This window comes from Myripristis murdjan, chromosome 6, assembly GCF_902150065.1.
Source record: "Myripristis murdjan chromosome 6, fMyrMur1.1, whole genome shotgun sequence".
Classification (NCBI taxonomy): domain Eukaryota; kingdom Metazoa; phylum Chordata; class Actinopteri; order Holocentriformes; family Holocentridae; genus Myripristis; species Myripristis murdjan.
This window is the reverse complement of record NC_043985.1, coordinates 12,573,877-12,589,274: the sequence shown is the minus strand read 5'-3', so window position 1 is coordinate 12,589,274 and position 15,398 is coordinate 12,573,877. Positions and strand designations below refer to the sequence as shown.

Here is a 15,398-nt window from a genome sequence, read left to right as displayed (position 1 = left end):
GATTTTCCAAGACCAGGCAGGAGAAATTTAGCGTGGATACACACTCAGATGAAAGGCTACTTGTGGTCTTTGAGCAAAGTTGATTCTTTCAGATTCACTGAACAGCAACAGTGTAATCAGAATTAAATGGCAACTAATTATGTCAACAAAGAGAAAAGTTGCCAAACGAGGGCAGCTCCTGTTAACACACAGAATGGTACCTACAAAATCAGTAATATTTTACTTTAAAGTGAAAGAATCAAGAAGTTCTCTGTCAAAAATGTCTCAGTTGTTTAAAATTTAACGACTTAAAGCTTACAAACCTAAAGATCTCCTGTAACACTTTATTACACAATGCAATCAAGAGCATTGTTAGGCATCTTTCTTCCAATCTATCTGTAGTTTTTGTAATCTAAAATGTGCTGTTGCTCAGGCCTATCCATTAAAGACTGTACCAATGTAAGAAGGTAAGTGAGAGTCAGATTTCGATGAAAGCCAAAGCATTTTTATTAGATACTATATTCAATATTGAAATACAAAAGGCACTGAATTCTCTTCTCCCAATACAACGCATACAGAAATGTATGAATTAAGACAAATCCTTTTTAGTCGATATGATTGAATATTACATATAACTATTATCTCTTGCAAAAACATCGTTCTTTATCTCTGAATTTGCATTTATTCTTTAGAACTGTTAATATCTGTTACATCAAAATCAATACTTTAAAAGTATACATCATATAAACATAAGTATGTCTTCCAATGTAAGAAATCACACAGAAAATATACATCAATCCACAAATAATTTAGAGCTTGGTGGTAATCTATAAAAGGCAAGACTGAATTTACCAAAATGCCTAAATCAAGCAATCTGTAACGAAAACTGAAACTGCAAATTATTTCAATACCTTAGCTGCATATGATGTTGAAAGAATGGTGTGGTTAAAGAGAGGGATGGACTTATCAAATTCATACTGTTCTAGTAGAAATTCCATTTCAAAACCACAGTTGGCAAGCTTCACAGACACAGCGGGAATTTCGGAGATCTTTTTCTACTTCAGATGTATTTCAAATGTTCCAAACTGAATGCACCACAGCATTGAAAAGTAAGGCAATCTATGTGCAAAATTAATTCCTAACATATCTATCGTTAGTAGTGAATGAGCAGAATAAGCTTTGGATTGTATTGTCTCAGCTCATCAAGGCAAAATGTTTAAAATGTTTAAAACTGCAGCTGTATGTACTTAACATAGTTTATGTATTTCATTAGACTTGTGATATGTTTTCCTTTTCCCAGGTAATATTGTGTTGGTTTCCTTAGGAACCACTGACCATCGTTGTGAACAGGAGAAATAACTTATCAAGGCTCTGTTCAAAGATTTGGTTAAAGCTGCTTCATTAACCATACTTAATTTACTACTGATTAAAAAAAATCAGTTTAATGCCTTAGCCATAACAATTCTAGTCTGTATTCTAATTTAAGGTAAATTTAAATGTATTTGTGATCTGCCTCCTTGCATCAAACTGACTGAGGTATAACTTTTGGGCCTTTTCTGTAAATGTGATCATGACTTAAACACCAGCTAATTTTTGATTGCTATTTTAAAAGGTGTGGTTCCTCTTGGTACAAGACAAACTATGGAGGGGAGTGGATTTGCTTTAAATTTGTCCACCAAATATTCTGAAACAACACTGGTCTCTCAAATTTCATGGACACAATTCAAGGCACACTTACAGACAAGCAAACATGGTACCTCAATCTGAAAGTGATGGGACTGTCCTTTCTTTTGAAATGCTATTTGATATTTTCTCTTTCCTTTGCAGGTAACAAATATGACCCCACATTTAAATAGATAATTACAGTAACAATAACATCCAAACTTCTCAGACTAGTAGACGCAGATTATGATTAACTTCATACATGCTACCCTCCATTCAGCTACTACACATGCTGTTTGTGGAATTACTTGTTCTTCCTCTATATACTGAAATTGCCAAACTGGATTCAACAAACACAAATGCTGTGCAAGACTGAAAAAGATATCATCAATGACTAACACAAACACTTCATCTTATTTATATTACAGGGTCAGGGTCGACCATTGATGAGGGCACATGTGCACCACACACACATTCACATATGCATCTGTGCATCTGTGCAAATGCATGCACACACACACACACACACACACACACACACACACACACACACACATACAAGAGCCTTGGAGAAAGTGCGCAAAGACAAATTACACTGAAGAGCATTGCCAAAAAGCACGCGCGCGCGCGCACACACACACACACACACACACACACACACACACACACACACACACACACACACAACAAAGCCAAGACACACTACAATTGCAATCAGTCAACTTCATTCATGCATTCCACCCCAAAATGCGCTTAGTGAGGGACTTTGCCGTCCACTGCCCTTTAACTGCTTTAGACCCGAACCCAATAGAGCCCGAAGACGCAACCTGTGTGTCAGGCTCTGAGGGACATATTCTGAACGTGAGAAGCCAAGTTAACATGGGAAATTACATTTGCATCAACTGCAGGGGTGGAAGGAGAGGGCTGTTAGCGTAGCCTCACCCAGCTCAAGGTCTATAAATTACCAAGTTAGGTGATGAAATGCAGCCGATCAGTCCAAATGCAAGAGTTTTGGTACCAGTCATATTATCATCCAGAAATTTTTCCTGAATGTTATTATGGTGCAGCCAACCTAGATCTCAATAAACTTTAACTTCCACATCGACTCAATAAGGAAACTTAGTTTGGCTTGTCATCTAGACTTGATAATCTATAGACCTTAATCTAACCCAGCCTGGCCCAGTTAACACGAGTTTGGCTTAGTCCAGTCTGGTATTAATTGTTCCCCTGGAAAGTTCCCTGGGCAGCAGAGGAGGCAGCAGAGGAGGCTGCTGAGGCGGCGGCCGACTGGAAGGTTTTATTGCTGAGAACACCCTGGGAGAACTCCTGCTGGGCTTTCTGGAAACTGGCCCCAGTCCGACGGTACTGGCTGTGGACCTGAGGAGGAAGAGATTGTCAGCAAATGGCTGGGGTTGGTTTTGAGAGGTCTGGGTGGTTGCACTTGGGAGAGAACACAACATCTAGTGCCACTGTTCATGAAATAAAATCTCCATTCATCTTCCCAGGTTACTGGGCTACTTACTGGGCTGAACTTTCCAATGAACAACTAAGAAGGACTATACCAGTGGTTCTGCAGGTTTGGCATAACATCTACAAAATGTATATACATCCTGTTTCTGCTAATCTTTTCCCAAAGAAAGCAGCTGTATCCAGCCATTTGGTCCATTCATTTCACTACAATATGAAAATGAACTTTCAGAGACTTAAAACTTCAAACCAGTATTCCCTCACTGTAACATAGTCATCTACATTAGTCTTCCTGAACCAGCAGCACTATTGTGTTTTAATGACTTAAGTGAAAGAGTCTCTCCACCGGAAAATCCCAGGGAAACATTTGTTTTACACTGCCATTCATCTGTTCTGTGGTTTAGAATGGCGACAACTTTGATAGCCACAGACACAGAACATTTTACAATAGGTGGTGCAATGTGGTGCAAACTATATGTTGACAAATATTCAGTACTCCTGTATGATTTGCAGGATGGTTTGTTGCAGTGTAAAATACGGGTAGATTGTAGTGACTGGGCTAAACATTTAAAATCAGTGATATGGTCCTTTAAAGGTGTAACAAAGCACAAAATGGTCATAACATGTCTGCAAGGGCAGGATAAGGTTGTTGATTATTCTCTCTTGCCAGTTATACTGCAAGTGAGGCCAGAAAGTGAGGTCCCACTAACTTTCTGACCTGTACTCCATTTTGGAAAAACAGAACTTCACCTCTTTGTTGTACCCTCGTGTAAGTAGAATATCTGCTCTAAATGGCCTTTTTGTTCTGCTGTGAAAAGTTATTATTTTTGTCCATTACAGTACCAGCACCAGTACAGTAAATGCACATTTTTTTTGTCTTAAACAACCCACCAGTAATTACATCAAATAAAGAAAGGTTAAGTTAACATGGAAATGTAAGCACCTATTCAGTGCAGTCTGATGTGGATTTCTTTGTGGAAAACTCACTGAGCTTTGAAAGCAAACATTAACAGTGGGAACAAAGCCTCTCCCTACCTATCCTGTACTGAAATTTCAAAATTCACATAGTAATTTTATGGCCACCTTATTTCTATATGTAAATAGAAAACACCAAAATTATTTTCTGCTGAGACTAATAACACAGATTATTCCAATACAAAAACAGTTCACAGTTGCTTCAAGCAGCACATTTTACACTTTAAGACATTAAAAATTAAATTTGGAACAGTCCTCACCATCTTGAGCAGGATGACTGACAGCACAGCGCAGACAGTGAAGAAGCAGGCCACCACTATCATGATGGCTCCTACTGCCTTGTTTTTGCCGATGATGGTGAACGACGCAATCCAGCCACTGTGGTGAAGCAAAGATGATGAGTTGAAGGTTGTTACAAAACAGTTTGAATAAAAGTGTAGTTGACTGTCCATGGCATAATGTAATCGGGTCAAAAGGCACCGTAGATTTAGCATGAGAAGACTGTGGTTAACAAGCAGCAAGAAAGCTGAGCAGATGAAGGCAAAACAGAAAGGAATGTTTATTTATTAATTTATTGTAAAACTGTGATGAGTTTTTAAATTAATGGTTTTTATTTTTATATATTATGCTCCTCATATTGGCTTTTACAGTTTGGGCCCCTGGGCTTTGCCAGGCACTGCCAAAGGCCTTTAGGCTGGAAATAAATAAATAAATAAATAAAATGATGTATGACTGTTTTCAACTTTATTTTAAACTGTTCAAAGCCATACATCACATACAATAATGTTTTTAAAGAGTAAATAAAAAAAAAAAAACCATTAGTTATAAAAGACCATTATACAAAAACAAATCTCTAAAAGTGACTTTTAAGAGGTGATTAAAAAGATGGCACCAATTTAACCAACTTTAACTCCTTTAAGCATCTAACAGCCCTGAGGTCACCTGTTTCCTTCAATCTACACCAACGTATGTCTGTACTGACACAATGGCCCGGCATGGGGACCCTGAACTGCTCTCTGGCTGAAATGCTGGCTTCTATTCATTGATGTTTTATTGTCTATAAAGTACTTTGGACAGTACTTTACCATTATTCACGAGTTTATTTACAAGTTTGTGAAGACAGCGCAAAGAGTTGGCGCAGGAAGAGCAGAGCAGAGAGAGAGAGAGTCAGCTGCAGAAACTTACAGAGTCACCAGTGGACAGAGAGGCAGCAGGCTAGAGGCTGAAGGATGGAAAAGTCTCTGTCACAAGAGATGGCAGGAGGCAGAAAATGAGGAGAGAAGACAGCCACTTATAAGCCAGCCAGTGTACTCCACTCACTCAAGGAACCACAGGGAAATAGAGGATAACATCCCTACATTTAAAATGCTGAATACAGACACGAATACAAACACCTTCGATATTATCACTTATTTTTATAGAATATTCATTTGAATGTGGCAGTTTTCTTGCCACACTACTTTCCCCCTTGTGAAAGCGAAGAGTGAATTTTCCAGCTTCACTCTGATAAATAACTAAATGGCTGGTTATGTACAATGTCATGCTCTTTTAAAATGCAAAATACCGTATAAAGTAGCACTTACAAAAGATAAATAAAGCCTATATAAATAAATACCTATTTCTGATAAGAAGCAAAAGGTCTTGCCATAACTTTCTCCATTGTAACACAGAGCCCAAATTACAGCATGTTACAGAGACAGTGTGACCCACCTGTTGCCCCAACCGGGTATGCCCACGGCCTGAAGGATGAAGACCGCCACTTGGAAGAAAAACACAATGAAGAAGAAGAAGAAATTGAAGGAGCTGTCGGTCCTAAAAGGAGAAAACAAGAATGAAAAAACAGTGAACACATTAAGGGTTTCTCTCAAAAATTCAATGAACCATTCATCTCAAGTAACAGAATACATAGCAGCAAAACTTGAATAACATGATGCCTTTTTTTTTTTCTTTTAAGGCACATTTTCTTTGTCTTACAGTGGTATTTTGGGAAATGGATTACACAGTAAACCAAAGCAAAAAAGCCTGAAATAAACTCCAATGTGTTTCTCATAATGACAGATGTTTAGTTGGAATGGGAACACGGCAGTTATACAAATAAACCAACATTCAAGTTTGATCAATTCTAATGATATGAAATATAATTAGTCCTGACAGTTATCTGCCCAGCAAGAGGACCCTGTTCTTGAAAGATTATCCAGGTATTTTATTTGAAGTTAGCAGCCTTAATATCATCTCGGGGAAACAGGCACTGAAAAGCCATTTATTGGTTTATTTAACAGAACAATGTTTGTCATAATAGCATCCCATAAGTTAGCATTAGCAACTTAAGGGACACAATCACAGATTTCCAGAAAAACAACCACTTTCCAGAGGGAGACTTACCTGAAGGCCTTGTAGACGGGTCGGTACCAGCAGAGGAAAGAGCAAGGAGCAAATAGGATGAGCCAGAGGATGGACAGGCCGAAGCTCGAGCCATTGGCAGAATCAGTGGTGAAGAATGCCAGGCACGCCAGCAAGTTGAGGAACAGAGTCACACAGTGGACTAGAGACACAGAGGGCAGACATCAATAGTAATACTATCAATACTACCAATAATCATAATTCACTGTGGCACACAATAAGGTGTTATATAGCAGGCTGCCAGACAATTAACAACATTTTAACACCTATTTTTTTATACTGCTACTCCTACAACTGGTACTACTACTAATATTAATACTACTACTAATATTAATAATGATGATAATAAAGTAGGCCTAATAACAGTAATAATAAGAAGAAAATAAGAAAAATATTTACTTATATAGCACTTTTCTAATGGTTACCACCAAGAGCTTAAGACAAACGATAAAAGTAAAACAATACTGACATTAAAGACAACCTAAAGGGAAAAAAGTAACATGACTTTATGTTCAAAGCCAAACCATACCAACACGTTGTCTGGGTAATGGTAAATGAATCTCGGTAATTATAACACAAAAATAAATGCTGAACATGGCTCAACACACTCAACAAAACACTGCACTAACATCAAACATCACTATTTACAGAAACCCTCACATTCAGGTGTACGCATTCTCTGCATGCAGTGACTTCTGGCTGCCACAAGGTGGCAGATTTTCCTCAAGCAACAGTGGGTAAAATGACACGAGACAAGCACTCAGACACAAACATGCCCACTAGGTCTGGACATCTAAAAACAGCACTAAACCGGGTTTTAATGCACACTGCTTAAAATCCAAATACATAAAAAAACATGTATACTTTATATTTATACTGATAATGACAACTCAAGTATTTTACATTATGGTATTTTTTACTGAGGAAGTTAAACCAGCATGTTCTGATTCTATCCATAAAAAGGAAAGACAGCATGCAAAAGACATACATAAGGAAGGCATGGTCAAACAGTGACCATGACCTCCCTCATGACTGGCAAGTCCCTGGGTTGTTTGTGTGTGTGTGTGTGTGTGTGTGTGTGTGTGTGTGTGTGTGTGTGTGTTTTGCTTTTTGAGTGCTTGATGTGTGGGGGACTTTTTGACCTCTTGATCACACTGTGGTGAGCCAATCAGTTTCACTTTGTACATCAAGATATCAAAATAAAATCACATCATTCCCCAAAGGTTCATCACATAAGATCCAGCATACAGCTTAGGGTCCTTTTGTCCTAATGGTGGCACTATAGTCAGCCAATCAGGTTTATATTAAAAATGCCTGAGTTCAGTGTCAAGATCTATCATTCCAGTTTCGTCAAAATAAGCAGCAGAAGCACAAAAAAAAATATATATATATATATAAACATAACATAAACATAATGGAAACATACAAAGATACAAGGATACACGGAAGTTTATTGGTCATTATACAACAGGTTGTATAATGAAATTAAAATGTGGTTCCCTCTTGATTGATAAAACATGGGGCCAGGTATATAGTCCCCTCTCCAATCTTTTTTGGTGGGGGACAAAAATGTATAATTTAGACACCTGGCATCAGTACTTCACATTTCCAGTGATAGCCCCAGCTCTCATATTCACACACTGTCTGTGTGCACCTCAGCATCTACTGCTTATTCGATACTTTAGCATACTTACATGCACTGCCCAAGCTAGTGCTTAAACATCCACCAACAGTACAGCAGCTTAGTGTTCCTCCCACATCTAAAAGTAATACATGATTTTAGCGTACTTACACATCCAGAGATAGTACATCATCTTGCAGACTCTCTGATATTCCAAGGGGATTTCCTCTGAGAAGTCTTGGTAGAAACATGGTTTGATGGGGAAGCTCTTAGGAAGCGGGGGCCAGTTGTTCTCTTTGCCTGTTGAAACAGAGACAACCAATCAACCCTGCTGGAGAGGAAGAGCATGTTTAGAAAACTAAAACATCTAAAACCCAACAAAATCCACACGCTCTGAATATAAGGAAAAGTCATAATCAAATGTTAATCTTAACTTTGTCTTGTCTTTTAACCACTGCTTAAGAGGGAATCACAGGTTATTTTTTTAAATAGCTATTTTTTGAATACTTAGTGAACATCAGGTGATGGATGTTTTCACAAAATATGTTTTGCAATAAAGCCCTTCAAATATGTTTTCACTTCACAATACATTTCTGAGGATTAAAATTGGCTTCATCAAGTGTCTGTGAATTGATACCGCCTGCATGTTCAGGTAGGCATGATAATAACTGGTCTTGTCTCTCACACATTACCATTTAGAAATGTTATGAAGGGGAAAACTGAGGAGAACAGAGAGAAATAGATAATGTGTCTGTTCCTTATTTGGTAAAGGTGTTAGAAGCAATTTATATTTTGAAGTGCAAACCATTACTACAAATGCAACATGACAGTATCCTTGTACTGTCATGTTCAAGCCAGACATTTATGGTGGACTTTTATGGGCTACTGCTGAAAAGGAAATATACCATGCTGACTGCTTTGAAACCATATGGTTTACTTCAATACAGCCATCTAGTTATACTACAGCCAAGAGATAGATAGATAGACAGACAGACAGACAGACATAGACAGATAGACAGATAGATAGATAGATAGATAGATAGATAGATACACACATGCACACCATGTTCATCCATCCTACTAGAATCCAGCATATTACAAGAAAATGTTGATTTAACACAGATGAGAATAGATTTTGCTTTCCTCATGGATGCAGCAGTATACATTGACAAATGCAAGCTAACAGCAGCACAGATCAGCTATAGTGAAGAAAGAGAAGTATGAATAAAGACCTCCAGGGCTTCTGCTCTGTATTTCCTGCTCTCTGCGGTCCAATTCGGCAGCTTTCCTCTCCAGCTCCTCCTGCTGTCTCAGCAGGTTGGCCTGGGCTGCAGCTGCTGTCGCCTGAGCAAGGAGAGTCAGAGAAGCTTTGTTCACAAAATTTAAATAACATATACAGGAATGCGTCTTGGCGGCATTAGTAAACTAAAGATGTAAACAACTCCAGAGCTTCAAAGCACATGACGCTTTGACACACAGGGTCTCTCTCTCTATATAGGGCAGTGAACGCATATCTGTCTGCATGAACATCCATTGATAATTTGACATCTAAACATTCAAAAACCTAAAACATGAGAGCCAGTGTGAGGGTACACAGAGAGAACTCAGCAGCCTTTCTTTGTGTTACAATGTGTGTTTCCAAAACTGTTCAAAAATGCAAATTTGTACGTTTCCAAGACAACAAGTAGGGCCAAAATGAATATTTATGACCACATTTTGATTCAATGTCTGACTTGACAGAAAAACAGTGCACACAGCTGACCTGTGGGCCTCTTTATGTATCTATGTGATTAGAAGTGGACCAAGGCAACTGATTATAATATTGTGTAAACTGAGCAGATGTTGCTTGTGTAGCCATGTAGCATACTCAAGTAGCCCACTCCCATCCAAAAAGACATTACAGGTAGACAGAGCAAATGGCTCGCTGTAGCAAGATCCAGTTTAGTAGCTGTGATAGTGCAGAACTTCAGAATGTTCATAATGTGGTAATTAAAAGTAGCCAAAGAACTGTTGTTACTCAGTCCATTTAAACATGGTACCTTGAGTTGTCATAAGTAGTTACATTCCACTTAAACAGATAAGCAACAGGCTGGCAGACCGGATGCCGTCTCTCACCTGCGGGCTGGGCTCTGTGGAGGGCTGTAACACCGCAGGCTGGTAGGGAGAGGTGGCAGCTGGTGTGGTGTGAGTCGCTAGACTGTCCTGAAAAATAATAAAAAAATAAAACAATGACAATAAAGGCAAGAAGGAGGAGGAAAGGGAGACTGAGGTCAAGCAAACTGATATAAGCAAGAAAAAAGGTGGAGGATGAGGAAGAGAAAACAAGAGGGAAGGACAAAGAAAGACAGGAAGAAAAATCTTCAAAGCAGTGTTACAAAATGTTCTAAAACAATAAAAGAGAAATGTAGTGATGCAGATTTCTGATGGCTTACCGTGGGATGGGCAGGGAAAGGGTTGTACTGGTCGACTGGCTCTATGTTTGAGTTGGTCACTTGTGTGACTGAAGGGTCCTGGAACACAACAAAACATAACTCATCATCAGTCATTCATCACACAATCATACAGTTTGTATATCTGGACCTAGGAAGGGTTCCACTGAGGCCTTGACTGTGGAGTTAGGAGTTGAGTTAGGAGTCACTAGGGACTGAACCTGGGACCTTGCTTCAACAGCACTTTCCAGTATTACTAAAATACACACAACATTTTGCAATATTTCAAGAGGCAACAGACAATTGTGTCATGAGAACTTTCATTTCCTGAACTGAAACAAAAAAGGTGGTCTAACTCAAGGTAAACTGTCTTAAAGGACACTCCCGAGATCCAGGCCAGTGTGTTGGCCAAGACACCACGTAAAGTCTGATAACTTCCAGACATTGTTGCAACAACCTCCAAGAGGGTCATGATGAATTATTACCAGAGAAAAACTCCCCTCTTGACCAGAGTTTAAGAGCTAGGTAAGGAGTACTGGCAAACATTAATTAACTCAAATACTTTGGCTCATTCAGAATATGAGAATACTGTAAAAGGTTGAGACTGTTCTGAGAAATGCTGAGAATAAACCCTTAGCCTCTGTGTTCAGACACCTGTGGACTAATCAAGGCTGAGGAAATTAGCCTAACAGATAAGAGAAGCCACCGTCTGACCCATATGCAAAGTCTGACAGGTGAGAATATGACCTAAAAATACAGGCTTCAGAGTACCTATTATTGTCCTCGTGCAAAATTCCATCACTTTTTTTTAATTTATCAAATTTCCTAACTTTCCCTATCTGAGAATCCAATGATATTTCAAACCATTCATTACCAGTATCTCATCTGCCGGGTAAAAACACAAAAACCTGCACTGGTTGAATATATAATTATCTTTACACACATACATAGAAGCCTTTCTTCAAAGGGCTAGGCTTATGAAGAAAATATCTTAAACTTCATAAAGATTCTGTATCTGACTGACAGAACCCAACCTGACAGCAGAACAAGTTAAAAGAAAAATAGTAAGCCTGACTAAACAAACAGTCCCCATGCTCACAAGTGCATGACCCTTTCAGTTTTTGAGTTGATTTCTCTTTTAAAAGCATGAGGAAAGGACGTACAAGGACCTCACATGATAACCCAATATGTTACTCCCTCTAACCCTTATCATGTGGCTCAAAGTTGACCTCATGGTCTATTAGTAATCTGCTCAGAAGTCACGTCACACCTGTAAGCATTCCCACCAGGAAACAGTGTGATATGCGAGGAGTGTCACTCAATGCTGAACATATTTTAGGAAAAAATTCAATGCTCAACAGTTTAAAAATACAACCAATCCCATTCTCTAAAAAGATACTGTATAGCAAGCAGTCATGACATGGCAAAGATGCTCTATAATATTCAGGAGTGACTTCTTGAGACACCAATCACCTTGCCAGAGTAGCTTTAAAATGACAGATCTCTCTTGTACATCGTCACTGACCATGGGCATATTCAAAATAGCCTTAAATGCAAAATATGTTTATGCCTCAGAGTGAAGCAGAAAAAAATATTCTGCCAAATCACAACTGAGGCACTGCATAGTATGTTTTGTTGACACTACATAGTCAGCACTGGATAAAGACTAAGCCAATAACACCAAGTAAAAAACTCCTTTGAAATAAGCAGAGGGCCAAGACAAGCCATGACAAGATGTCACACTCACAACAAGGGAGTGTGAAGTGACAACTTATTCACACTGTCAGCTCTCCACAGGTATTGAGGATGAGGCCCATATTAGGCTTGGTGTATTGATCCAGGATCAAAAACTAGTTTGTCTTGCCAATCCTGGTAATTATGACCCAATAATAAAAACAAATTCAGCATCAGCATTGCTCAAGCTTGATGTCTTTACCCAGAAAGCTTGTGTACAAGGAGACAGGATTTGCTGTGATAATTACTGTCTAGGTGTGGGTGTTGTGCCTATTGCACCTATTTCATAATTTCAGCTGGATATTGCTACTTAATTTACTTAAGCCAGTCTTTATCCTGCATATTATACAACAATTCAGAATTGTGTGCTCCTAAAAATATATTAATGCTACATACTGTAGATACTACCAAACAGGGCATAGGTACAATTTCAGAGTCACTGTGGATGGGGAAGACGATGGATACTTTCAGTTATTTTATCTATTGTTTTAGCTATTTTTCTCCTGAAGCTTATAAACTTTTAGTGACACATTCCCTGCTTTGAATAAATGGGAGCACAGAGTTCTGTCTCACAGTGAGGGGACCTGCACTGCAGTGTAGCCGACAATATTCAAGCTGCTATGAAGCTATTTATTCAGGCACTTCCACACCCAGCAGACAAACAGTAGTCTGACGTCAGGGCCATTGTGCACCTGATATAACACAGTATGTCCCTGCACCACTGCACTGTGAAAATGGCTGCATGGCATGAAACAGCGCTAATGATAGATGAATCATCAGTACAGTCATAACTTGCTACAGATATTACTCGCTGATAAGTGGAGTAACATGAACAATCTGCTGCCTATCATAGCCTTTTTATTACACTGTGCATGAGCTCCCGTTGTCCTTTAACCATCGACTTCAGAGCCATATGTTTTGCGATATCATGCAAGTGGTCAAAATGTCTCCATACAAGTGCCACCAAGAAAAATTCCTGTGCCCAACGAATCAAGTAATCTTGACTTAAAATGTTTCTTGAAGTTTGCTGTGTGTTGCAGGGAACTAAACAGGGAATTTTACAGCCTACAGACCTAACACAGCGCTCTAACCTAGATTAAGCCTTATCTTGTACACTCTTAAAGGGCAATGTAACTCGGGCGTCCTAGACACTCAGTGGGCTGAGGCACATACCATTAACTTACAGTACAGGCCAAAAGTTTGGACACACCTTCTCATTCAATGCGTTTTCTTTATTTTCATGACTATTTACATTGTAGATTCTAACTGAAGGAATCAAAACTATGAATGAACACATGTGGAGTTATGTACTTAACAAAAAAAGGTGAAATAACTGAAAACATGTTTTATATTCTAGTTTCTTCAAAATAGCCACCCTTTGCTCTGATTACTGCTTTGCACACTCTTGGCATTCTCTCGATGAGCTTCAAGAGGTAGTCACCTGAAATGGTTTTCACTTCACAGGTGTGCCTTATCAGTCCTTTCAGTTATTTCACCTTTTTTTGTTAAGTACATAACTCCACATGTGTTCATTCATAGTTTTGATGCCTTCAGTGAGAATCTACAATGTGAATAGTCATGAAAATAAAGAAAACGCATTGAATGAGAAGGTGTGTCCAAACTTTTGGCCTGTACTGTATGTTGTGACTTGTTTGTTAAAATAAAGTTCACAACATGTGTAACATGCACAGATTTATAAGAAAAACATTATTATAGAGTATAGATCAGTGGTTGTACGTCATCCCTTTCCTACATGTCTACTGGTGCTTGCGACTACGTTTTCCTCTCTCTCCCTCATCTAATAAAGCAGAAATTACTGATTGCTCACAGCTACTTCTGTCAGCTAGGCTAGCTTGTGGCACCTGGAAATAGGGAAAGGGCAAGAATACAAGTCTGATCCAAAAAAAAAAAAAAAAATCACAGCCAAGGCACACCTGAATTGTGACATTTTTAGACCGATTTCATACCTACAAATAATTTCCCCTTATTTAACTTCTACAGAAGTACAAACATCATGCCTGATAACATGAACACATTTAACCACACATGAGGACTAATAAAAATAATAATAAAAAGGACTATACAAGGAGATACTTCACACTTATTAAAACCCATATTGTGGCCTTTACAAATTTGTCTCCTGCACTGCACAGGAGACAGAAATGTCTTCCTACCATGATGTGTCACTGCCTTCTCAGTAAGGGTTTGCTCATATGAGGCAAAACAAGCTATGATGGATGGTATTCTGTGTATAACAGAGAGGCTGATTTTAATGTATGGTTAGCCTATGTTATGTAACACAACATTATGCAGCCTCTGCCTTGTGGATGGGGTTAGCAGATGTGGTTTTGGTTGGCGGAGAGATCCTGAGCAGTTTGATGCATGCACAGTGCAGCATATCTGGCTTAAGCTGAAACACTGCTCACACTTTCTCAAAAGGGATGTAATGTTTGGAATAAAACACAGTTTTATAATACTGACACAATATTAACAACAACAAAAATAATACTAATGCTGTATTTGTGCTGTCTCTTTAACACTGAATGTGAGGACAAGGAAACATCCTTTTTAAGAATGCATAACAGAAAATGGTATCACATTTTGGAAGTGCTGAGGAGTCTTATCTTTCTTTGATATTGCACAAGTGGTTTTCTGTCTCACTTCCCCCATACCAAAAGAGAGGGCCCTGAGCAGATGACACATGTAACTTCTATCAGGCTCAGAATTGGATGGTTAGATCTCTGGAAGTCTGTATTTCCTCGAAGGTCATGACTCTAGGCTCAATTAGTCCTCCAGCATGTAGGCCGTGGAGCAACAGAGCTCACTGTAAACCTCAGAGACCACTAGGCTACATCCTTGTTAAAAACCCTCCTCAGCAAGAGCAAGCCAGAAACACAAACGGAGGGAGCTGAAAAATGACTGCCTGGAAATATAGCAACCTAGGTTCAAACAGGCTAAGGTGTCTAACATAAAATTCTGTTGCACCTGTTTGGGATCCACACCGTTAACAGAACAAAATATAAAGCATTTTAATACAGCCCAATAGGTTTGACACAGATTCTTAGTTGGCAACATTTTAACTTCCTGCAACTGCCTCGCTGGATAACACCACCCTCGTTTACCAACACCGC

The 15,398-nt window shown here is 38.9% G+C and overlaps 1 protein-coding gene across 1 annotated transcript in view; it reads right to left on the bottom strand.

Annotated features, from left to right (window-relative positions):
* Positions 1–468: 468 nt before the first annotated feature.
* Positions 469–15,398, bottom strand: part of scamp2 (secretory carrier membrane protein 2) — a 15,308-nt gene continuing 378 nt past the window's right edge. Inside the window, exons 2-9 of the mRNA XM_030053220.1 lie at positions 10,537–10,614; positions 10,220–10,306; positions 9,337–9,448; positions 8,276–8,404; positions 6,466–6,625; positions 5,794–5,895; positions 4,344–4,461; positions 469–3,018 (exon numbers count right to left, since the gene is read on the bottom strand). Of these exons, the coding sequence (XP_029909080.1) occupies positions 2,857–3,018; positions 4,344–4,461; positions 5,794–5,895; positions 6,466–6,625; positions 8,276–8,404; positions 9,337–9,448; positions 10,220–10,306; positions 10,537–10,614 (948 nt within the window). The 3' untranslated portion in view covers positions 469–2,856. The remainder of the gene's footprint in view (positions 3,019–4,343; positions 4,462–5,793; positions 5,896–6,465; positions 6,626–8,275; positions 8,405–9,336; positions 9,449–10,219; positions 10,307–10,536; positions 10,615–15,398) is intronic.